This window comes from Bos taurus, chromosome 1 (genome assembly GCF_002263795.3).
Source record: "Bos taurus isolate L1 Dominette 01449 registration number 42190680 breed Hereford chromosome 1, ARS-UCD2.0, whole genome shotgun sequence".
Lineage (NCBI taxonomy): Eukaryota > Metazoa > Chordata > Mammalia > Artiodactyla > Bovidae > Bos > Bos taurus.
The window spans coordinates 86,054,407-86,079,305 of record NC_037328.1 but is presented as its reverse complement, the minus strand read 5'-3'; the positions used below and the strand labels follow the sequence as shown (position 1 = coordinate 86,079,305).

Below are 24,899 nucleotides of genomic sequence, written 5' to 3'. Positions count from 1 at the left end.
CCTGACCACAGGAAAAACCATAGCCTTGACTAGATGAACCTAGAGATCAAATTGCCAACATCTGCTGGATCATGGAAAAAGCAAGAGAGTTCCAGAAAAACATCTATTTCTGCTTTATTGACTGTGCCAAAGCCTTTGACTGTGTGGATCACAATAAACTGTGGAAAACTCTGAAAGAGATGGAAAAACCAGACCACCTGACCTGCCTCTTGAGAAACCTATATGCAGGTCAGGAAGCAACAGTTAGAACTGGACATGGAACAACAGACTGGTTCCAAATAGGAAAAGGAGTACGTCAAGGCTGTATATTGTCACCCTCCTTATTTAACTTCTATGCATAATACATCGTGAGAAACATTGGGCAGGAGGAAGCACAAGCTGGAATCAAGATTGCCAGGAGAAATATCAATAACCTCAGATATGCAGATGATACTACCCTTATGGCAGAAAGTGAAGAAGAACTAAAGAGCCTCTTGATAGAAGTGAAAGAAGAGAGTGACAAAGTTGGCTTAAAACTCAACATTCAGAAAACGAAGATCATGGCATCCGGTCCCACCACTTCATGGGAAATAGATAGGGAAACAGTGGAAACAGTGTCAGACTTTATTTTGGGGGGCTCCAAAATCACTGCAGATGGTGACTGCAGCCATGAAATTACAAGACGCTTACTCCTTGGAAGGAAAGTTATGACCAACCTAGATAGCATATTCAAAAGCAGAGACATTTATGTTTATTAGACACTCATAAATTTGGGGCTTCCCTGGTGGGTCAGATGGTAAAATATCTGTCTGCGATACAGGAGACCTGGGTATAATCCTTGGGTTTAGAAGATCCGCTGGAAAAGGGAATGGCTACCCACTCCAGTATTTTTGCCTGGAGAATTTGTGGACAGAGGAGCCTGTCGGACTACAGTTCATGGTGTCACAAAGAGTTGGACAAAACTGAGTGACTGACACTTTCACTAGACTAGACTTTGAAATTGAATTTGAAGTTCAATTTTCAGGGCACCAAATTGCCCACACAGGTTCAATTCTATTTTTCAGTAGTAAAATTGAAGCATATACGTTGTTATTCAGTCACCAAGTTGTGTGACCCCATGGGTTGCAGCATGCCAGTCTTCCCTGTCCCTCACCATCTCCCAGAGTTTGCTTAAAACTCATGTCCACTGAATCAGTGATGCCAGCCAGTCATCTCATTCTCTTTTGCTGCCTTCTCCTTCTGCCTTCAATTTTTCCCAGTATCAGGGTCTTTTCCATTAAGTTGGCTCTTTGCATCAGGTGGCCAAAATATTGGGACTTGAGCATCAGTCTTTCCAATGAGTATTCAGGTCTGGTTTCCTTTAAAATTGACTAGTTTGATCTCTTTGCTGTCCACGGGACTCTCAAGAACATCTTCTCCAACACCACAGTTCGAAAGTATCAGTTCTTCAGTGCTCAGCCTTTGGTCCAGCTCTCACATTCATAGATGACGACTGTAAAAACCATGGCCTTGACTAAACAGATCTTTGTCAGCAAAGTGATGTCTCTGCTTTTTTAATATGCTGTCTAGATTTGTCATAGCTTTCCTGTTGCTGCTGCTAATTCGCTTCAGTCATGTCCGACTCTGTGCAACCCCATAGACGGCAGCCCACCAGGCTGCGCCATCCCTGGGATTCTCCAGGCAAGAAAGAACACTGGAGTGGGTCGCCATTTCCTTCTCCAATGCATGAAAGTGAAAAGGGAAAGTGAAGTCACTCAGTCGTGTCCCAACTCTTCGGGACCCCATGGACTGCAGCCTACCAGGGTCCCGTGTCCATGGGATTTTCCAGGCAGGAGTAGGTTGCCACCAGGCTCCGCCATCCCTGGGATGCTCCAGGCAAGAAAGAACACTGGATTGGGTTGCCATTGCCTTCTCCCATAGCTTTCCTACCGAGACGCAATTGTCTTGTAATTTCATGGTTGCAGTCACCATCTGCAGTGATTTTAGAGCTCAAGAAGAGGAAATCTGTCACTGCTTCCACCTTTTCCCTTCTATTTGCCATGAAGCGATGGGACTGGATGCCTTGACTTAGCTTCTTTAATATTGAATTTTAAGCTGCCTTTTTCACTCTACTCTTTAACCCTCATCAAGAGGCTCTTTAGTTCCTCTTTGCTTTCTCCCACTAAATTGATATCATCTGCATATCTGAGGTTGTTGTTATTTCTCCTGGCAATCTTGATTTCAGCTTGTAACTCATCCAGCCCAGCATTTTGCATGATGTGCTCTACATATAAGTTAAACAAACAGGGTGACAATAAACAGCCTTGTTGTACTCCTTTCCCAATTTTGAACCAGTCAGTTCCATAGAAGGTTCTACCTGTTGTTTCTTGACCTACATACAGGTTTCTCAGGAGACAGATAACATTGTGTGGTATTCCCATCTCTTTAAGCGTTTTCCACAATTTGTTATGATCCACACAGTCAAAGGCTTTAGCATAGTCAATGAAACAGAGGTAGATGTTTTTCTGGAATTCTCTTGCTGCTTCTGTGATCCAGTGAATATTGGCAATTGGATCTCTGATTCCTCTGCCTTATGCATATATAGTTCTTATTACATTACACTTATGTAGCAGTTTCATCTTTTTCACAGTAACATTTTTTGATTCTTGAATTTAACATAATTTTGCACTTATAAAAAGTCATTATTTACAGTGTTAATCTTTTGGGATAAATGAATAAGGGCACTTTTTTTTAATTTTCCTGTCAGGTATATTCAAGAGCAAATGATCAAGAACCATGTGGATGGTGGTTGGCTAAAGTTCGAATGATGAAAGGAGAAGTAAGTTATGTTAAAACTTGCTTTGTGATTAATTTTCAAGGAAATATGTTGACTCCTGGTTTCTGTAACTGTTACTCCAACTTTTAGTTTTGTTGTTAAAAAGCCTGTTTCAGAAATAATCATGTATTTCAAAAATTCATCAGATCATTAATTTCTGTTTGTGTTCTGGATTTGCAAACACCAAAGCTGCTCTCCAGAGGTATCTCCAGAGGTATTTTGCAAGCATGTGAGGACCACCAGAGTTCTTTCTTGTAAGAACCTCTAATCGAGTTTAGGCAAATCAGGTTGATGTAACTAAGCTGTGCTTAGTACTTGTGCCACAAGGGGGAGGGTCTACTGCTTAATCCAAGCAAAGTAATTAGAACTTCATTTAAAGCTCATTATTTTTGTTCGGATGGGATTTTTAAAGTGTTTTGTTGTCTTTTAGTTTTATGTCATTGAATATGCTGCTTGTGATGCCACTTACAATGAAATAGTCACATTTGAACGACTTCGGCCTGTCAATCAAAATAAAACTGTCAAAAAAAATACCTTCTTTAAATGCACAGTGGATGTTCCTGAGGATTTGAGAGAGGCGTGAGTAATTTTGTTTACTGTTGAATTGCTTTGTGAATTAAGGGGATTTTTCAGTGCTACAAAAATCTTTTTTTACCCCAAACACCCGATTAAAACTTTGATAGAAAATGTTTTTAACAGACAAAAGTTTTCAGTGGGTGGTGTCAGTATGAAATACAAGACTTTTCATTATAATTGCCCTCTAAATTTAACCTGTTGTTTAGGTCTTACACGTGAATTACTCTCTCCTTAGGTGTGCTAATGAAAATGCACATAAAGATTTTAAGAAAGCCGTAGGAGCATGCAGAATTTTTTACCATCCAGAAACAACACAGCTAATGATACTGGTAAGATAACTCCATATTTTAAGGTATAGCATGAATATTGTGAATCTGCCTACAATGCAGGAGACCCAGCATTGGGTGGGGAAGATCCACTGGTGAAGGGAATGGCAACCGACTCCAGTATTCTTGCCTGGAGAAACCCACTCCAGTATTCTTGCCTGGAGAATTCCACGGACAGAGGCTCCTGGCAGGCTGCAGTCTATGGGGTTTGCAAAGAGTCAGACAGGACTGAGTGACTAACACTTTTCACTTTATTAAACTGTACATTGTACATATTTTATAATTAAATATTTCAAAGATAAAAGATAACTTGTTTTATGGTGACTTTATTAGAATACAATGTGGAATAAAAAAAATTTTGCAGTTACAAATTTGTTAATTTGTAAATCTTTCCTGGAGAAAGGAGGAAAAATCTGAATACAGCATTCTTTACATCATAAAATTCTTAACATATGGGATCTGGGATTCTATATCCCTCCTCCCCCCATTATAATTTGAAGAGCAGATCTAAGTAATATGGAAATTAAGAAAGCAAGTAAGATTACTTGTGGGAAGCAGTGCATGTTAGGTGAGGAGAATACAGTAGATGAAAATCAAGGGAGGCTTTATTTGGAAGGTTGTGTTTGTATTAAAAAAAGGGTTTAAGTTTTTGAATGAGTAACTTATTTGTTTATAGTCTGCCAGTGAAGCAACTGTGAAGAGAGTAAATATTTTGAGTGACATGCATTTGCGAAGTATTCGTACAAAATTGATGCTTATGTCCCGAAATGAAGAGGCCACTAAGCATTTAGAAGTAAGTGGGTTCACATGTAAAAGATTTTTTGTGCTTCTCATTTAGTTTCCTGAGTATATTATTCAAGTTCTATGGCTGAAACTATATGACTGTTAGGTAAGGCAACTTGGGAACTGTTTTGTGGCTAATAACTGAAATTATTGTGTCCTTAGAGTTACTTTTCTCTGTTACTTTTATCAGACATAGCCTTTTAGCTGCTAAATACCTGAATGGTGCCAAAGAGCTTAAAAACTCGCTAGGGATTTCCAGCAGAACTTTATTGCTAGTTCTTTACTCTGTTTTTTTTATTGTCCTGTGAGCTATCAGTCAATGCACTTTCTCAGTAACTAGTTCATTAGTATAACAACTCTTGGGTAAGAAGAGAGGAGGTCACATGGGTTGTAGTTTTAAAAAAGAGCCTGTCATTGCTTCTCTCTGTTCTGTCCTGAGGTACTCCTGTTTTCTTCTACTTTTCACTGCCACATTAGGTGATTTGTTGCCCCTACTCCCTCCCATACATACATGTGCTCCCACACACAGTCTTAGGGAAATTGAGGTTTGTTTACCTTTATAACAAGTACATGAGTGCCCTTAACTAATTTCAAACTTCCAAACAAGTGATACGTGAATAAGTTTTGAGATAGGAATCATTTGAGTTGGAGAGCTCCCTGTGTGAGTAGTTCTGGAAAATTGTTTTAGAATTACTGTTTTCTGTGACCATGATTAAATAGAATGATCAGACTTCCCCCTTTCATTACATGACCAAGTGAACTACCTTTTTTCTTTTTTCCCTTTTCTTTTTTCTTTTTTTAAATTGTAGTAGAATAAACATAACATTTACCATCCTGACCATTTCTAAGTGTGCATTTCATAGTATTGAGCAATATATTCACACTGTTGATCAATCAATCTTCAGAACATTTTCATCTTTGAATCTGTGTGTCCATTTAAACGACTTCCTATTTCCCTTTCCCCCAGCTCCAGGCCATCACCATTCTACTTTGTTTTTACAAATTTGACTACTTTAGATAACCTTTTTGTAAGTGGAATCATATGGTATTTATCTTTTTGTGACTGGCTTATTTCACTAAGCATAATGTTCTCAATGTTTGTCCATGTTGTAGCATGTATCAGAATTTCCTTTTTAGGGCTGAATAATTCTGATTGTATGCATATATCACATTTTGTTTATCCATTCATCATTCAGTGGACCTTTGGGTTGCTTCCTCCTCTTGACTATTGTAAATAATGCTATGAACATGGGTGTATAAAATTTTTTTTTATCTTTTATAATACTAATTTGCCTCTTTTACTAGTGCACAAAGCAACTTGCAGCAGCTTTTCATGAGGAATTTGTTGTGAGAGAAGATTTGATGGGCCTGGCGATAGGAACACATGGTAGTAACATACAGCAAGCTAGAAAGGTTCCTGGAGTTACAGCTATTGAGCTAGATGAAGATACTGGAACATTTAGAATCTACGGAGAGGTATGCTGCTTGTCCCCCACCTTGGGTAATTTTACTATAGCATATTAACGGTTGTCTGGAATTTTAGTTTCTGGGTGGAATAGTTTAAAATTGCAAGTCTAGTATCATTACATGTAGGTTGATTAAAGATACTGTATTAGTATATATATTATAATATGCTAATATATATAATTACAGGGCCTTGAAAGATTATTGGATATTTAATGTGTACTGTTTTCCAAAGTTCCTTAATCAACTGCTTCTGAATTTCTCAGCTTTATGTGCGTTACAAATAATTTATTCAAGTATCTTTTGAGTGTTTATTATGTCAGGTACTGGCAGCTGTGTAAATAGTATATAATACCTTTTGTAGACCTTGAATTTTAAATATTTTGTCACTGGTTAATTGTGACAGTTGTGTGGGCATGAACATAATCTGAAAAATAAAACAAGCTTTCCTTCATTAAGACCATCCTTCACATTAGAGTAAAATAGATGAGTTTTTGGGTGTGATAATTTTAAGTCTCGACTTTTCATTTAAGTCATATAGTGAATGTGACTGGAGGTCTGATTTTTACTTTTGAAACCTTTAGAAGTAGGCAATATACCAAAGTGATTAAGATGAAAGGCTTTAAGAGCCATATTACTGGAATTGGAATTTTGTCTCTACCACTTTGAGAAGACTTGGAGAAAGTTAGGCAGTTCCCCTGCATAGTTTTCCACATTGTAAAATGAAAATAACAGTGCTTACCATAACAGTTTATGAAGATTGAATATGGAGTTTAAATTTTTGCTATGTATGATGTATTGAGCACACAACATACTTGCTTTATGGTTATTAAAGGACAAACATTAAAAGTGGAAGTTAATTGTTACTGAGAACTATAAATTCCTTTTACAGAACACAACCTGACCTTCCCCCCCGTCTTCTAGTTTTTTTAAATTTTAACTGTTAGAGCTTAGGAATTTTAATGATCATATTAGTAGGTAATTTTTAAAATGCATCCCTACAAAAACAGCCTTTTAAATCGTTTCTTACATTGAGAAGGAGAAAACAATGCAGACAGCACATACAGTATAAACAGTTCTTTTTTTTTTTAAATTCACCTGGAGAAACCAGCATAGAAGTGTGGGCCAGATGTATTTAGGATGGGGTTAAAATTTCGCTAACATAAGTAAGTTAAACTCTCTCAGTTTTCTCAGGAGCTTAATGTTTAGACAGTTTTAGATGTCTTAGGGACTGTAAAGATGTCTAACATTTTGATTGTAAAAGCCTTTTTGCCCTAGCTCTTTAATGATTACTCTTTTTTTTTGGAAAAGTACTTTATGAATACTTGACTTGAAATAGCACTTTGGTCGTCTGAGCAGAATCTTGTACTGGAGCATGACAGTTCAGTTTCTTTTTTCTTTCTTGTATTTTTGTTGTGGATTGTGGGTTTCTTCAAGATTGAATTTCATGTTTGTTCCCCCACCCTACTCCGCAGAGTGCTGATGCTGTAAAAAAGGCTAGAGGTTTCTTGGAATTTGTGGAGGATTTTATTCAGGTTCCTAGGAATCTTGTTGGTAAGTACTTCTACTAAATGTTAAGTTAAATGTTATTTAATTACATATGATGACTTAATTAAAAATTAGCCTTTCCTGATAACATTTACCTTCTAAGTTATGTGGAATTTTTTTTTTTTAATAACAGTTTGGCATTACAGTTTTTCTTAAGCTTTTTCATCCCCTTCGCTTCTTTCTTAATATTTTCATTTGCTTGGTGTCTTTTTATCTTTCATACATCCATCAAAATTGTAGTACTTTTTTGAGAAGGTATTTGTGGTAATTGTTTTCTTTTGTTTGGTGCAGAAGAAAAAGTTTGAGTGGACTAACAATAGGGTAATAAACTTCTACACAGTAGGGTTTGAGAAGTGATAGTTGTTGCAAAAACCTCGAATAAGGATAAGAAGTCATAAGAAGTCGTGGGCAGAAGAGAAGGATGGTGATGATATTAGGGGAGGTTTCACTATTAAGTTTTTGACACTTTTGATGAAAACTGCTGTGCCTGTGGGTTCTAAGTTAAGTGACAACAGGTTTTGCTTTTGAAGCTGCAGTTAATGAGCATTATAACTTAAGAGATCAGTTGTTTAATAGCTTTGTTAATAATATTCTCTATATCTGTGTGATCTATCCTTTAAGATGCAGTCTGAAACAGAGAAATCTTGGTCACATGTTAAATTATACTTAGTGATTCTATATTTAATATAAGCATCAACACAAAGTAATGACATTTTCTAGGGGGATGATTTTTTTATGACTTTTGGTCATGTGTTGAGTCTCCTTAGTTTTTTGACTATAATGAAATTGAGCCCCTTGGGCTCCATTTATATATAAGTACACCTTGTCTACCTTTAGGAAAAGATTCTATATACATTTTACTTGTCAGAGTCTGAAACATTAATAGGTGAAAATTAAAAAACAACAGCACACTTGTGCTATTAAAAATGTTTGTTTTGGCCAATAACAAGTAGTGTATTTGCGATAATAGCGTACACTACAAGAATTTGGACAGTCTGTTGGTATTCAACTATAGAAAAAGCTTTTCACTTCTGCCTAAACATTTGGATGTCTATGATATACTACTAATTTAGCTCCACTTGTTAACATGTATTGTTAGCAGTCACTGTGTACTGAGTGGCTGGAGATGATGAGTTAAGAGGTTAAAATTAAATATAAGTCTTATGAATTTTATATAATTTAAATAAATGGTAAGATACAAAATGTTACCAAATACTCATTTCTGTCAAGGGAAATCCTTTGGCAAGAACGATGCTTTTGAAAATGATCCCCTTGATTGTTTATATAATGCTCCCATTATTGACAGCTATCAGTACTAACATTTTGGTTGCTGCTTTCACAGAACATAATTTAACTTAGATTTCTTCACTTGTAAAAATCATTTGGAGGTGAGTGTGTCCAAGGGAGTCATGGTTCTTTCCAATCCAACAATTCTGTAGAAGATAGCATTGGTCTTACAGAGTTTGTGGTAGTGTTAACCTTAAATAAAAATTTCTCATATTTGAGAAATAGGAAATTGGATATATTTATAGTTCTCAGATTCTTCTCTTTGTTTATCTGTTCAGTGATGTGAGAATCTAACATGTCTCTTGTTTTCCTCTACCCTGGCTTGTTTGGCTTTATTTGGGTTATTTGTTTACTATTTAGAAAATAAATATTAGCAGCAACTGTTATACATTGGTTAAATACTCAGAAGTAGTATAAAGACCTGAGTTGAGTGCTGTCTATTTATAGTAGCACTACATCTTTCTCTAAAATGTTTTCTGGGTGAAGCAGTCTTTTGAAAAATAGTACATTCTTAGTCAAAGTGAAAGAGAAAAAGAGGACTGAGAAGTAAAAGGAAATGAGGACTACTTGGTGGGTAAGTTTCAGAGAGAATTCTCACATATATTCAGGTTCCAAGAGTTCTAGACTTGTTGACCATTCCCACCCCTCCCAAATCAAAAGTATTATGTGAACATTGATTTGAAAATGAATTGAAACTTCAGCTCCTGGAAGCCTTCCTTAATCACTTCTCTACTCTGTCCCTTCAGCATTTATGCTCAGTGCTCAAATTATACCACAGGTCTGCTTCAGTTTGTCAATATGCTTTGGAATTTAAACTGTGGAAATGATCAGTTAAAATATTGACGGTCTCTGGTGGGACTAAATAAAACTTGCAGGTAGGTCCTTGCCACAGACCCCAGAAGGGTGATGGATATTCACTCACCACTGGTATAGTTCACAAGAAGTAAGGGGCAGAGATTTTGGGGAGGGGGTATGATGTAACAATCTGATTTTTGTTTTTTTCGAAAAGATATTTGCTTATTTTTAGCAGGGTCAAGGATGGAGTTGCTGCTTGAGCTTCACTGTGTTAACATGAAGGTTGCTTTTATATGCTGCTGCTAGGGCTGCTCTGAGAAGACATGCAACATGTGAATTCCCTGTCCTACTCTATTTTGTTTTTTCTCTTGTTCAGTCGCTGCTGCTTTAAATTTAGGGTTATTGGGCAAGGAGGTTTGAAAATCCTATAATAGCGTCTGTTGTATTGACTGGCTTACTGTTGCCATTATTCCCTTGTTTGTCGCCCTCCCCCCTTATTTATTCTTTATTGGAAGCTGTTCTGTCAAGCATACAGTAGGAGGAACTTACATTATAACCTGTTTCAGCCAAAATTAATTTATTGTGCAAATAGATTGCTGGTATAGTGTAACATTTTAACTGAGGATTTGAACTTAATAACAAGTAAGATGTTACTGTTAACTTAGTATACATCTATTTATAGTAATGGTTACTGGAACATTTACTTCTGTTACCAAGTAACACTACCCAGTATTGCTTTGTTATTTTATGGGTGTATATTAGCTTTGTAAAAAGTGAGTTCCCTAGGTGAAGAGCATCTTCATATCCTCCTTTTAGTTTCTCTAATTGTCAGATACTCTGTTATTTGACAGACTTAACAAGTTAAGTGTGGAGAAGGTAAATAATTTGAATTCTTTGTCATTTCACAGTATTTCATATCTAGGAAGAAGACAGCAACCCATATATATTTTGTATGTAGTTGTATAGTTCTAAAGTACTTTAAACACTTATAGGTGTAAAATGTAATACTTGTTAAAGGTAAATATTTTATTTCAGTGAAGAGAATATTCATTTAAAAAGAATCTTCAAGTCACAGTTGTCTTTTAAGTAGGACCTTGAAAATAAAAGCCAGGTTGATGACATTGTTAGTTGTTTTAATAATAACATATGTAATATGTCATAAATATAAACAAATTGATGTAATTAATGCCAAAATAAAAGTTTTCTTTTTGCCTTTATTTCTATAATTCAAGCTTTTGGAATAAATGGGTTGGACTTGATATTTTAAAAATATAAAAATGGTATAGAACATATTAAAAAATAGTTGGACTTTGAAAATATCTTACATGTGAGTAGAGTTATTGATCTCAGTTAATAGTAGCAACCTTAGCCATACTGAAGAGAAGGAGGTTTCATACCAAAGATATGTTTCTCAATTGTCGTTAGGGTGAGTTAATTGAGAATAAAAAGATGCAGTTTTGCTTGGTTTTTATAATTTGATAGCAAGTCATAAATTATTTGGGCTGATGTTGAAATGATAGCAGTGTTGGTTTTTAATTTATTATTATATATGTTTTCTCTTATTAAAGGAAAAGTAATTGGGAAAAATGGCAAAGTTATTCAAGAAATAGTAGACAAATCTGGTGTGGTTCGGGTGAGAATTGAAGGAGACAATGAAAATAAACTACCTAGAGAAGATGTAAGTATTTAAAACATAATTTGCCTGTGTCCACCCCCCCCCAATTCTTTTATATTTTGAAAATTGTTTTAAGAAAGTTACATCCAGTGAACTACTCTGCCTCTGCAGTAAAATTTTTTTTTTAAAGGTCTGTTTCTCAGTGCTTCAGTAAAAAGGCCAATTTTTGATTTAAAAAAGACTCTAGTTTGATAATCTTATCAGTTCTTTTTTTTTTCTTTTTTCTTTTTTTTGTACTTAGAGTATAAAGAATTTGGTACTCTAAACAAAACAGTTGGCTGTAAAGGAATTCTTAATAAAGGTTTTTTGACTTTTTTTTTTTTGTAAGCTCTGACCATTTCTTAAATGAAATCTTTAAGCTTTAACATTGCTGGTCATTCTGATGCCTTTGGAGAAGGAAGTGGCAACCCCCTTCAGTATTCTTGCTTAGAGACTCCCATGGACAGAGGAGCCTGGTGGGCTGCTGTCCATAGGGTCACACAGAGTCGGACACAACTGAAGTGACTTAGCATGCGTGCATGCATTGGAGAAGGAACTGGGAACCCACTCCAGTAGTCTTGCCTGGAGAATCCCAGGGACAGAGGATCCGGGTGGGCTGCTGTCTATGGGGTCATACAGAGTCGGACACAACTGAAGTGGCTTAGCAGCAGCAGCTGATGCCAACTTTCTGAAATTTGTTTTCAGTTTTTTTGCTACATGTTAATGTCTTGTCCACTGTGCTTTTTTTTTTTTTTTAAACTTCTTATCCACCACTTTAAGCATCACTAACCTTTGTGGCTGTAGTGGTCAACTCTATATAGTTATATGTCTGAATATAAGGCAAAGACTTCCCCCTCTCCCACCCCCAAAATTATCTCCCAGAAAACAGTACATTCACAACTTCTTCAGTTTTGCACAGTGGGTAACTGGGGAGTTTGTTTGCTTATTGGACAAAGTAAGTTTTTTTTTTTTTAAAGAGGCACATGGAGGAAACTGAAGACATTTGCTAAGATAAACAGCCTCACACCATATACTGGATGTTGTAAAGGTCCCAGTGAAAGACAACATTTCCTTGATTCTTTTAGAATCAAGAATGTGGTGATAAAAACGAATGAGGAAAAACAAATGACTGTTTTGCAAATGAGTACTTGTAGATTGATTACATCCTGCTGCTGCTGCTAAGTCGCTTCAGTCATGTCTGACTCTGTGGGACCCCATAGACAGCAGCCCACTAGGCTTCCCCGTCCCTGGGATTCTCCAGGCAAGAACACTGGAGTGGGTTGCCATTTCCTTCTCCAATGCATGAAAGTGAAAAGTGAAAGTGAAGTCGCTCAGTCGTGTCCGACTCCAGCGACCCCGTGGACTGTAGCCCACCAGGCTTCCCCGTTCCTGGGATTGTCCTGGAGTAGGTTGCCATTTCGTTCTCCAGTGCGTGAAAGTGAAAAGTGAAAGTGAAGTTGCTCAGTCGTGTCCGACTCTAGCGACCCCATGGACTACAGCCTACCAGGCTCCTCCGTCCATGGGATTTTCTAGGCAAAAGTACTGGAGTGGGGTGCCATTGCCTTCTCCGTGATTACATCCTACACAGCTTTAAAAATTGATGTAAACCTTAAGTAATTTTAACTTCGTATTAAGCAAACACCATACCCACCTGGAGGGTTGGTGACGACCCCATTAAAATCAAGGGTGTCATACTATTGACACCATCTCTGTTGATATATTTAACGTGTAAAATAATGGTGACCCATTTGGCATACAAGGCTTCCCTGGTGATTCAGTCGTAAAGAACCTGCCTGCCAATGCAGGATATGCAGGTTTGATTCCTGGGTTGGGAAAAGCCCCAGAGGAGGAAATGACAAACAATTCCAGTAGTTTTGCCTGGGAAATCCTAATGGACAGAGGAGCCCGGTGGACTACAGCCCATGGGGTTGCAGAACAGTTGGACATGACTTAACAACTAAACAACAATAACAGTTTGGCTTATAAGTCCTGGATAAAATTGGTCTGAATATTAAGGTGTTTACTGAGCAAGGTCATTAAATGACTCAATTATAAATATCTTAGCTTGGTAGTAATATCTAGTCTTCCCTTAGCTTGACTTATTCCTAGCTGCTTTCTAGTATTTACCACCTTGTTGCAAGCTGATTCTTTCAGGATGTCCTTCATAAATTAGTACACTTTACTTTGTAGTTTTGGTCATTTTTACCTCCCATTTCTGTGCCAGAATTAAGAAATTTAAATGCTAAAAGACGCCAAGTAGATTATGTAAATTATCAAACAGATTGGGATTAAAAAAGAGGAAGGGGAGGGCACACTGTGCCTTTCTATAAAAGAAACCAATGCTGCTCGGTTTTAATCTGGTCGCTGTGTAGGTATGCATGTATTGTTTTGCTATATCTTTTGATATTTTAAAGAAAAGTCAAAAGCCTAAATAAACAGAACATTTTAATTTTCAAAGCATTGAACGTGAAAATAAATCTCAAAGTTGATAGAGCTTATGTGGGGTCAGTTCGACTAGTCGCGTCTGACTCTTTGCGACCCCATGGACTGCAGCATGCCAGGCTTCCCTGTCCATCCATCACCAACTCCCAGAGCTTGCTCAGACTCATGTCCACTGAGTTGGTTGATGCCATCCAACCATCTCATCTTCTGTTCCTCCCCTTCTCCTGCCTTCAGTCTTTCCCAGCATCAGCATATTTTCCGATGAGTCAGTTCTTCGCATCAGGTGGCCAAAGTATTGGAGTTCTACATTCAGCATCAGTCCTTTCAATGAATATTCAGGTCTGATTTCCTTCAGGATGGACTGATTGGATCTCCTTGCAGTCTAAGGGACTGTCAAGAGTCTTCTCCAACACCACATTTTAAAAGCATCAATTCTTCAGTGCCAGTTTTCTTTATAGTCCAACTCTCAGATCCATACATGACTACTGGAAAAACCATAGCTTTGACAAGACGGACCTTTGTTGACAAAGTAATGTCTCTGCTTTTTAATATGCTGTCTAGGTTGGTCATAGCTTTTCTTCCAAGGAGCAAGCATCTTTTAATTTCATGGCTGCAGTCACCATCTGCATTGATTTTGCAGCCCAAGAAATAAAATCTCTTGCTGTTAAAATCGTTTCCCCATCTATTTGCCATGAAGTGATGGGACCAGATGCCATGATCTTAGTTTTTTGAATATTGAGTTTTAAGCCAGCTTTTTCACTCTCGTCTTTCACTTTCATCAGGAGGCTCTTCACTTTCTGAAAGTTCCTCTTCACTTTCTGCCGTAAGAGTGGTGTTATCTGCATATATGAGGTTATTGATATTTCTCCTGGCAATCTTGATTCCAGCTTATACTTCATCCAGCCCGGCATTTCACACGATGTATTCTGCATATAAGTTAAATAAGCAGGGTGACAGTACACAGCCTTGACGTATTCCTTTACCAATTTTGAACCAGTCCATTGTTCCATGTCTGGTTCTAACTTGCTTTTTGACCTGCATACAGATTTATCAGGAGGCAGGTCAGGTGGCCTGGTATTCCCATCTCTTGAAGAATTTTCCACAGTTTATTGTGATCCACACAGTCAAAGGCTTTAGAGTAGTCAGTGAAGCAGTAGATGTTTTTCTGGAATTCTCTTGCTTTTTTTAGTGACCCAATAGATGTTGGCAATTTGATCTCTGGTTCTTCTGCCTTTTTCTAAATCCAGTTTGAACATCTATTTGGTAGTTCTTGGTTTCACGTACTGTTTAAGCCTTGCTTGGAGGATTTTGAGCATTACTTTGCTAATGTGTTCAGTTCAGTTCAGTCGCTCAGTCGTGTCCGACTCTTTGCGACCCCATGAATCGCAGCACACCAGGCCTCTCTGTCCATCACCAACTCCTGGAGTTCACCCAGACTCACGTCCATCGAGTCAGTGATGCCATCCAGCCATCTCATCCTCTGTCGTCCCCTTCTCCTCCTGCCCCCAATCCCTCCCAGCATCAGAGTCTTTTCCAATGAGTCAACTCTTCACATGAGGTGGCCAAAGTACTGGAGTTTCAGCTTTAGCATCATTCCTTCCAAAGAAATCCCAGGGCTGATCTCCTTCAGAATGGACTGGTTGGATCTCCTTGCAGTCCAAGGGACTCTCAAGAGTCTTCTCCAACACCACAGTTCAAAAGCATCAATTCTTTGGCGCTCAGCCTTCTTCACAGTCCAGCTCACATCCATACATGACCACAGGAAAAACCATAGCCTTGACTAGACAAACCTTTGTTGGTAAAGTAATGTCTCTGCTTTTGAATGTGCTATCTATCTAGGTTGGTCATAACTTTCCTTCCAAGGAGTAAGCGTCTTGTAATTTCATGGCTGCAGTCACCATCTGCAGTGATTTTGGAGCCCAGAAAAATAAAGTCTGCCACTGTTTCCCCATCTATTTCCCATGAAGTGATGGGACCGGATGCCATGATGTTTGTTTTCTGAATGTTGAGCTTTAAGCCAACTTTTTCACTCTCCACTTTCACTTTCATCAAGAGGCTTTTGAGTTCCTCTTCACTTTCTGCCATAAGGGTGGTGTCATCTGCATATCTGAGGTTATTGATATTTCTCCTGGCAATCTTGATTCCAGCTTGTGCTTCTTGCAGCCCAGCATTTCTCATGATGTACTCTGCATAGAAGTTAAATAAGCAGGGTGACAATATACAGCCTTGACGTACTCCTTTTCCTATTTGGAACCAGTCTGTTGTTCCATGTCCAGTTCTAACTGTTGCTTCCTGACCTGTATATAGGTTTCTCAAGAGGCTGGTCAGGTGGTCTGGTATTCCCATCTTTTTCAGAATTTTCCACAGTTTATTGTGATCCACGCAGTCAAAGGCTTTGGCATAGTCAATAAAGCAGAAATAGATGTTTTTCTGGAACTCTCTTGCTTTTTCAATTATCCAGCGCATGTTGGCAATTTGATCTCTGGTTCCTCTGCCTTTTCTATTGTGCGATAGTTTGAACATTCTTTGGCATTGCCTTTCTTTGGGATAGAAATGAGAACTGACATTTGCCAGTCCTGTGGCCACTGCTGAGTTTTCCAAATTTTGCTGGCATATTTAACAGCATCATCTTTTAGGATTTGAAATAGCTCAGCTGGAATTCCATCACCTCCACAAATACTTTACAGTGAAATTATTACAGGAGCGTTTGATATCTTTTCTGAGATTGTGATTCTTTTTACCTTTTTCTTTAACATAGATTATGGCAGTTAACAAGTGGATATTATTTGGAATTAAGTAACTGGATACGAAATGTGTTGGGTTAATTGCTGATTTTATGACTTTGAGCACATTTTTTTCTCAACTGTAGAATTGGGATATTTCTTTAAAATGACTGTAAGTAATATAGTCCCAGAATTACATTATGAATTAAAACTTTCTAGCTCTTTTTTTTCTCCTCCTATCTTTTGTTCACTTTGCATCCTGTGTTTTCTGCATATGAATTCTTGAAGATAGCTCAAGGCTTTCTCACTTCCTAAGCTTAAGGTAGAGTCCCTTGTTCATACCTTCGTAGTTGGAATTACTTCTTCTAGAGTCACTGCAGCTTTCAGCTCCATGATAGCTGTACTCTGTACTGTAGCTTTAGCACCTGCCCTAGTGCCTTTCTTCTTTTTAATTTCCCATACTAAAATTCACTAATTAAATTTTTTAAAAATTATTTTGAAAATAAGTCACATAGTGGTTTCCTATATAGAATAAAAAGTTAAGCCACACTTATTTCTGTATTTAGAACCCAAAGTTCTTAAGCCAGGTTATTTAAATAACTGTTAGGAATGATTCTATAAAATCAAGAAAGTGAAGGACATTGAAAGTGATTGGGTGAGTTTCCTTAGACTGTTCATTTTCTTTAGCTAGTAGGAAGCTGAAAGTTTATTTCTTTAAAGAAAAAAAAAAAACATATCATTTAGGTATCTTACTTCCCTTCCTTCTCACTTTTTAAAACCACCTTTTGAAATTCAACTAAGTAAAACAGGTCAGGGTTAATCCTTTCATTTGGTTTAATAACTTAAGGTGACTATTTGCCCATATCAGTAATTTCTTTATTTTACACTGTGAAAGTTTGTACATGATACTTCTGTTAATGGTCACGAAGTACTTCCAACCTACAGATGTTGAAAGTTTTGCTATATGAGCATATATTACAGGGATAACCTGCCCAATGTGTTTTATTATGTTTTTAAGGCAAGCACTACTAAAAATACATCTAATCTGTAAATTCATTCCAGTTTGATGGAAAATTTCTTTGAAAGTTGGTTTATTTATTTAAAAGATTTGCTTGAATTAGAGGACATAAATACTAAATACTGGGATGTTGTGTTTTCTTACAGGGAATGGTTCCATTTGTATTTGTTGGCACTAAAGAAAGCATTGGAAATGTGCAAGTGCTTTTAGAGTATCATATTGCTTATCTAAAGGTTTGTATAGTGTTCATATTTATATCATGTTCCTTCTCACATTAAACTTTAATTTTATATTAGTATTGTAAATTTTTAAATCTTAATTTTTGTTAATTCAGCTTCATATTTCCCTTTTTTTTCCTTTCTGTGTGAGAATATTAAAAGGTCCTTTGCCATTGTAAAATGATTGGCCTCATGTACATTTTTCTCTTTCCCACTGAACGTTTATATTTCTTTCCTTCTGTTTAAGACATGGCCACTCTTAACATTTGTTGCAAATAGGAGAGAGAACCGGGAATGATGTGGACTTTCTTGGTTACTAATGCTCATCTATAAACGTTCCCTTGAAGGAGATGAGTCCATGTCTTTTTTATATTGTATACCTGTAGCACTTAGCAGAGTTGACACCTGATGGTTACTGGTGAATCACATGAACTACCTCCATATATATCATTTGATAACTCTTAACCATTGTTGTTTAGTCTATCTGGGTTAATAAAGAGAAAAGGTTTTGGAAAAGAAATGCCCTATAAATTATTATAAGTTGGAATTGTCATTTTTTATTCTTTTTATTCCTGCTGTGTTTTTGTTGTTTATGGTACTTGAACTGCTGTCTCTAGTTATGTTTTCCTTTTAGTCACTCAGATCGTTGTTATGTTAATATTTTCAAAGCACCCTTGATTAAGTCCTTCCTTTCTTTGAAAAACTTGTCTTTGCAGTACTCTGCTGCTTTTTAGCCAAGAGCTTTCTCCATAGACACCTTACTTTCACATTCTGTAATGACCTCAATCTCTGAATGACCAAGTCTACCAGTTCAGCTAGGCCACAACTCAGTTGTCACTATTTTGATAGGGAAGTAGTTTATTAGTAATACCTGTCATAGGTGGTACTTTACCTCATTTAGCAGAGTTTGATACTCCTTAAAGACTAGGTCTGATAATTAGCTATTATTTCAGCAGTTGTCTATTAACCATCCCCTAGGTTATTTTAATGCTCATCTGTAAACATTCCCCTGAAGGAGAAGAGTCCTTGTCTTTTTTATATGTATACCTGTAGTACTTAGCATGGTTGGCACATGATGCTAAGGCATTTAGTAAATGCTTGTTGAATTGACCTTGTAAATTATGTTCACTAGGAATACAGTCTACATTGCCAAATAACTGCCCAAGATCACAGCTGCGTTCAGTGGTAGGACCAGACTATAGCTCAACTCTAGGCTTTAAGAAGAAAAAAGAAATACATGTAAGATTTATCCTTTTTCATTTTCATTATAGGAAGTAGAACAGCTAAGAATGGAACGACTACAGATTGATGAACAACTTCGACAGATTGGTATGGGTTTCAGACCTTCTTCCACCAGAGGGCCTGAAAAAGAGAAAGGATATGCCACTGATGAAAGTACCGTCTCTTCTGTACAAGGTTCTAGGTCTTATAGTGGAAGAGGCAGAGGTCGTCGGGGCCCTAATTACACCTCCGGTTATGGTAAAAAAATTTTTTCTTTTTGGTAGTAGTTGTAGTTTAGGTGCTCCAGTACATTTTGGTTATTGTTGTTCAGTTCATCACTTTATCTTGGTTTTGAGGGTAGGAGACAGTTCTAAGGTACACGTTTTAATAGTAGTGACTGTATTTTATATTAATGACTGTACAAGATTTGTAGTGTTCAAGTAGCTATGTAATGAAATGAAACATGTTTTTGTTACATTTATAGCTCATAATCATGTTTATTCTAAATATTTAAATATATATACAACTGGTTTTCTCAGATAGTTACCTTGTACAATTATATACATTTTCCAGTAAAAACCTGGTGATGGTGGTAATACTACTAGGATTTACCTTTTGCTTACCCTTTAGGAAAAGGAAAAGTAAAAAATACACTAGTCACTGTGCTGTGTTTATATGTAGCAAATCTGTACTAGTTTTTAAAATATACTATATTGGTTCACTTAGTAGTTTTGAATATTAATATCTCACATCTGCAGTTATTTTGTGAAATACAGGATTTCAATAATATGAGGGCTTTAAAAGTTAGAACTTAATTAACATAAATGAACATTATTTTTCTAAAATACATTTCACTTTGAAGATCGGACTTAACCCATGTAGGAAGGGGCCAGTGGATGGTGATGGTCAACAATTTTCTAATCCTAAATTTCTTACTTCTTCTTCAGCTTTGGAGTTGTTCCATTTTTCTGCATTTGGACTTGGATCTTAGCAGTGACCTGATTTTTGCGTTCCCTTCTCTCTCCTCTTCTCTCTTCTCTACTCCCCTATGCTCATCCAAACTGCTTTGGGAAAATATTTCATAAGCCTTTTCCAGAATAGAAGGCATTTAGGGAAAACAGAAATACATGAAAGCTTATAGTGTACAGATTCCACATCCATATTTCATGTTTGAAGGATCATCTAACGATGTCAGAGTCAGTTTGGTACTATATTTCATTTGTTGTAGAGTTGAATGGTAATTTTCCCTTCCTGCTTTTTCATTATTTTAAAGTTAACCTTGTATTGAAACCTGAAAAGAAAAATTCCAGTTAATGTGTTTGGTATGTGAAGGATTGAGAATTGCGGTCCTCAAAACATTTAATACAAAATAGTAATTAAATAGAGATTAAGTACATACTGAATGATTTTAGATGTACACATTACTAGTGCAAATAATCAGATTTGTTTTTTTGGTTGATGAATTCATCCAAGAATTTTATAAGCCTCTGGGAAGTCAGCTTATTGATGAGAGCTCCCTCTTTGGCAAAATGCTTTTGTTGACAGTAGATAATAAATTTAAATGAGAAGGTAGAGGAATAACATTTTGATTAAAGAATGCTATGCAAATTGTTCAGTAGATGGCACTCTTACCTCTGAGTCTTTTTGAACTAGTAACATTGTATTTTCTGAAATAGCTGTTGAACTTAAATGGGCTCCAGAGAAATAAAAATTATTTGAATTTGGTTATAGATGTTCTTGTCTACTTAATGGCAGAAGATTTTTTAGGTGGTGCATATATATATAATCTATATAAGAAACATTTTCTGAATTTAACATCTCTGAACTTACAATGTGTTTTATAATGGATGCTGTCTTAGAACTGTAATTGGCAGGATTTTCTTAAGTGGCACAAAAAATATTGTGACTTACAATGGATGGCATGGCAGATTTGATAAAATGTGGTACTTCAGCTGTTAATGTTAAGTTCAGCATACATGTTCATTTAAAAGAATGTGAACCATTTTCATAAGGTGATTTTAGAAGTTTTAGGGAAATCTGATTTAATATTCTGTTGAAAACAATTTTCATTTGTTGGAGCCATTACGAATTGGATTGGTTTTATGGATCATTATTTCTTGTAGCCCCCTCCCTAATTTCTGGATTCAAGAATTTATATTTTACAAAATTGAGATTGGAATGATTGTGATGACTTCAACAGATTATTAGTTTTCTGTTGATTATACAGCAAATTAAAAATTCAAAGCCTTTAACAGTACTGTTGTCTTATGGTTCTATAGGTCAGAAATCTGACATGAATGTCACTGGGCTGAAATCTGTGTTGGCATGTCTATATTCCCTTTTGGAGGCTCTAGGAAAAAATCTGTTCCCTTGGTACTTCCAGCCTCGGCTTAGGTCCTCCTTCCTTCATCTTAAAAAGCCAATAATTACAGGTAGATGGGCTTTCCTGGTGGCTCAGTGGTGAAGAATTCTCCTGCCAGGTCAGGAGACATGGGTTCAATCCTTTGGTCAGGAACATCCCCTGGAGAAGGAAGTGCCAACTCACTCCATTGTTCTTGCCTAAGAAATCCCATGGACAGAGGAGCCTGGTGGGCTACAGTCCATGGGGTCACAAAAGAACCGGACTTGACTTAACAACTAAACAACAACAGATTACAAAGAGTCCTTATTCAGCCACCTCTCTGGTTCTCCATAGTTGAGAATGGTTCTCTTTTTTTAATATTCATGTGATTAAATTGGCCTTACCTGAATAGTCTAGAATAATCCCCAAACCTGTTTCCTTAACCTTAATTGCATTTGCAAAGTTCCTTTTGCCATCTCAGAAATGTTTAGTATGAAGAAAATGGAGAACTTAGCAGTTCATTAGCCTTTTTTTTTTTTTTTGACATTAATAGTTGTGTTTATCTCCTGAAACCTATTTATGATTTTAGATACCTTCTATAAGTATCTTGAATGCTAGATTTAAATTAAAACTATGAAAATTTTTTTGCTCATGATATTGAGTTAAATACTACACTGTATTTTTAAAGATAATTTGATAGGAACTTTTGTTAAAACCTTTTAAAATGAGATACTCATCTAACCTCAAAATTTGGTAATGTTTTCAGGCAGGGTATGTAGGTTTGTAAATAAATTCAACAGAAGTTTTTATAATTCCCAAGGCTTTTTTGTTTGTTTTGTTTTAAACTACTCATGAAATGATACATTACCCTTATTCCTCCAAACCATGACATCAGTTAACAAAATTCTTTCTTATCCTTTGGAAGAATAAGTGTTTTGATTCATTTTCTAATATGAGACTCATCTTAACAAAGATGCAAATGTCGGTACTAGAAACTTGCTACATTTTTCTTAAATTAATCCACTCATTACTAGCTACATCTATATGGTATATGGAAAAAAAAGACGGATAGAAGAGTCCTCTTTAAAGGAGAAAGGAAGTTGGTAGGCTTTGTTCAACTTTACATTTTAGTCCTTGAAGAGCTCTTGTATTTTGCTTTTATCATTAAATGACTATGGAGTTAAATATAGGGTATTTTTAGTTTATCTTGAAATTGTTCATATTTGAGAGTTTAGCATAAGAACTTCATAATCATGTGGTAAATTAATTTATCAGGAGAAAATTGATATGTGCATTCCTAGGCTTCCGTGGGCATTTAGAGGTATAAGAGAGCTCCCCTTTACTGTAAAGCAATGTGGAAGTAAATCCACATTGGAAAAAGAAAACAACACATGACAATACTTTATTAATTTTACATTAATTTTAAGGAAATGAGGGGAGATGTCTGTTTTCCGTTAAATTGGTCTGAAGCTACAGACATTGAACTGGGCTTTTAATTTTATGGAGATAGATTTGCACATATAGTTTCCCACATTATCAGAAAGTAGTTTTCCTGGAAGACCTTTTGTAAGCTGAAATGGCATAAAGTGAAGAAGCAATTACTTTAGGACACATCTTGCTAATAGATGCAGGAAATAAAATAAAGCATAGATGCTCACCAATGTGGTTCAAAGCTATGTCGGCTTAATGCTGAGATGCTGAGTTTAGTTCTTGAAGCAGGAGCTGGGAGATGCTGCTCTCACTGCTTGCTCTGCTTGCTGCCTCTTTTAATTGCAGTGGCTTGCTGCAAAGCGAATACTGAAGGCTATTTTCTCTTCGTGCCCTTTTTTCCCTTAAAACTGAAAATCCTCTTTGGATTTCTTTTGGTTTGTGAAAACAGATACTAGTGTAAGTCTTTTGTAAAAGCCAAGTGGTGTAAAATGAACTTCTGAAAAGCATAGGATATCTCTACGATGAAAGGATAAAAAAGTGCCATCCCAGAACTAACAGAGAAGTGGAAATGAGTATGTTAGTGATTGGGTCATATAAATCTGACACATAAATTGTGATATTATATGATATTGTAGGCTTTTATAGAATCTTTGTGGTGTTTACATTTTTCAAAAGTATTAAATTCAGTCATTGGGATGTTAGAAATAGTCTGTAGTTAACTTTCAAAGTTATGCTGAATTTTTGTCTCACTGGTAATGGCTTCATCTCTTATTGTCATGTTGAAGTTTTCTTTACCCAGAGCAACCTAAAATTTGTCCAGTGATTTGAAACATTGTGTTGTTCTAACTTAAGACATTATTTTGCAAAAGAGATAAATTTTATGTACAGTCACTAAAAATGCACTCCCAGTTTATGAGATAATCAATTGTAAGAAATATCCTGATTTCAGAGCTGTTAAATGTGGGGAAAAAAATGCTCCTTAGAATCAAGTGATATAATAGAATATACAGTTGTTACTTATTTTTCTAAATATCATTAAATTGGCTTTTAAATACTTGGATAGTGTTTTTTTTTTTTTTTTTTTTATTATACTAGCAATTTGTTAAAGACATAAAAGTGGGAAAAATTTTTTAAACATATTTTCTGTATTAAATGCATTTTCATATATCAGTGTTATTTAAACAATGATTTGCAAGAAATTCTTTGAAAAATTTCACTCCTTTTTTAAAATAGAAATATAGTATGCTTATGTTCTCTTCTTTCCCAAGGTACAAACTCTGAGCTGTCTAACCCATCCGAAACTGAATCTGAACGTAAAGATGAGCTGAGTGATTGGTCTCTGGCGGGAGAAGATGATCGAGAGAGTCGGCATCAGCGTGACAGCAGGAGACGCCCAGGAGGAAGAGGCAGAAGTGTTTCAGGGGGTCGAGGTCGTGGTGGACCACGTGGTGGCAAATCTTCCATCAGTTCTGGTAGTCTTTTATATACTCTGTCAGAATCTTTTCTTTGTAAACAGTATAATTTCATAAAAGTTAATTCATTTCCCAGGATCCCCACCCCCCGTTTTTGGAAGTTTCTCTTTTTGCTTAACTGTCTCAGGAAAACAGTAGAATATATATATATATATGCATGCACACACACACACACGCAACTACAACATAAGGAAAGGCACTATAGAGTGTCTATTAGTGAAAGTTTAGCCAGAATATTCAGATCAGAGTAATTTTAGTTGGAGCTGATTTCTCTGCTTCATTGGTCAGATGTTCAGACTTTGGACACTTAGGTAATTAGAATTTTTTTCCCCCTCTAGAATTTTTTGGGTTATATATTTCTGTTTCCCAGAGAGACCCAGATAATTCTAATGTATAGAGAGATCTAAATACCTTTTGTATACAACTGAAAAGCATTTGTTGCTACTCCACTTTGGAACAGGAAAAAACTGTGAAATCACCTTTTTTAAAAATGTTTTATTGTTTGAGGAATTCACCTGTAAAGAGTGTCTAGAAGACTGAGATTTGAGATACTATAAGAAACCTTTTACTCATTGAAAATTTAAATGCTATAACTTAAGTGGTGGTGTAGGAGTTGACAGAATGTTCTTGCTTAGCATAATGAGTTGGGGAAAGATTGTCAAGGATTAGATTATATCAGGGATATAACCATAACAGTTATTGCATGGCATTTGTAGGAAAACCACTCTTAATTTTTTTTAAAAAGTGAATCAAATCACATTTTTTAAAGAACTTTTAAAAAAGTACTCTTTAGTTCTAGTGATAAT

The 24,899-nt window shown here is 36.2% G+C and overlaps 1 protein-coding gene across 7 annotated transcripts in view; it reads left to right on the top strand.

The window, feature by feature from the left end:
- The window catches only part of FXR1 (FMR1 autosomal homolog 1), a 79,381-nt gene that overhangs the window by 41,658 nt on the left and 12,824 nt on the right, over positions 1-24,899 (top strand). For 4 of the 7 annotated variants that reach the window (XM_005201601.5, XM_005201600.5, XM_059885516.1 and 1 more), the window contains exons 4-13: positions 2,726-2,797; positions 3,225-3,373; positions 3,606-3,699; positions 4,373-4,489; positions 5,785-5,955; positions 7,419-7,497; positions 11,142-11,251; positions 17,557-17,643; positions 18,900-19,107; positions 23,890-24,093. In XM_005201601.5, the coding sequence (XP_005201658.1) occupies positions 2,726-2,797; positions 3,225-3,373; positions 3,606-3,699; positions 4,373-4,489; positions 5,785-5,955; positions 7,419-7,497; positions 11,142-11,251; positions 17,557-17,643; positions 18,900-19,107; positions 23,890-24,093 (1,291 nt within the window). 7 annotated transcript variants of the gene reach the window in all.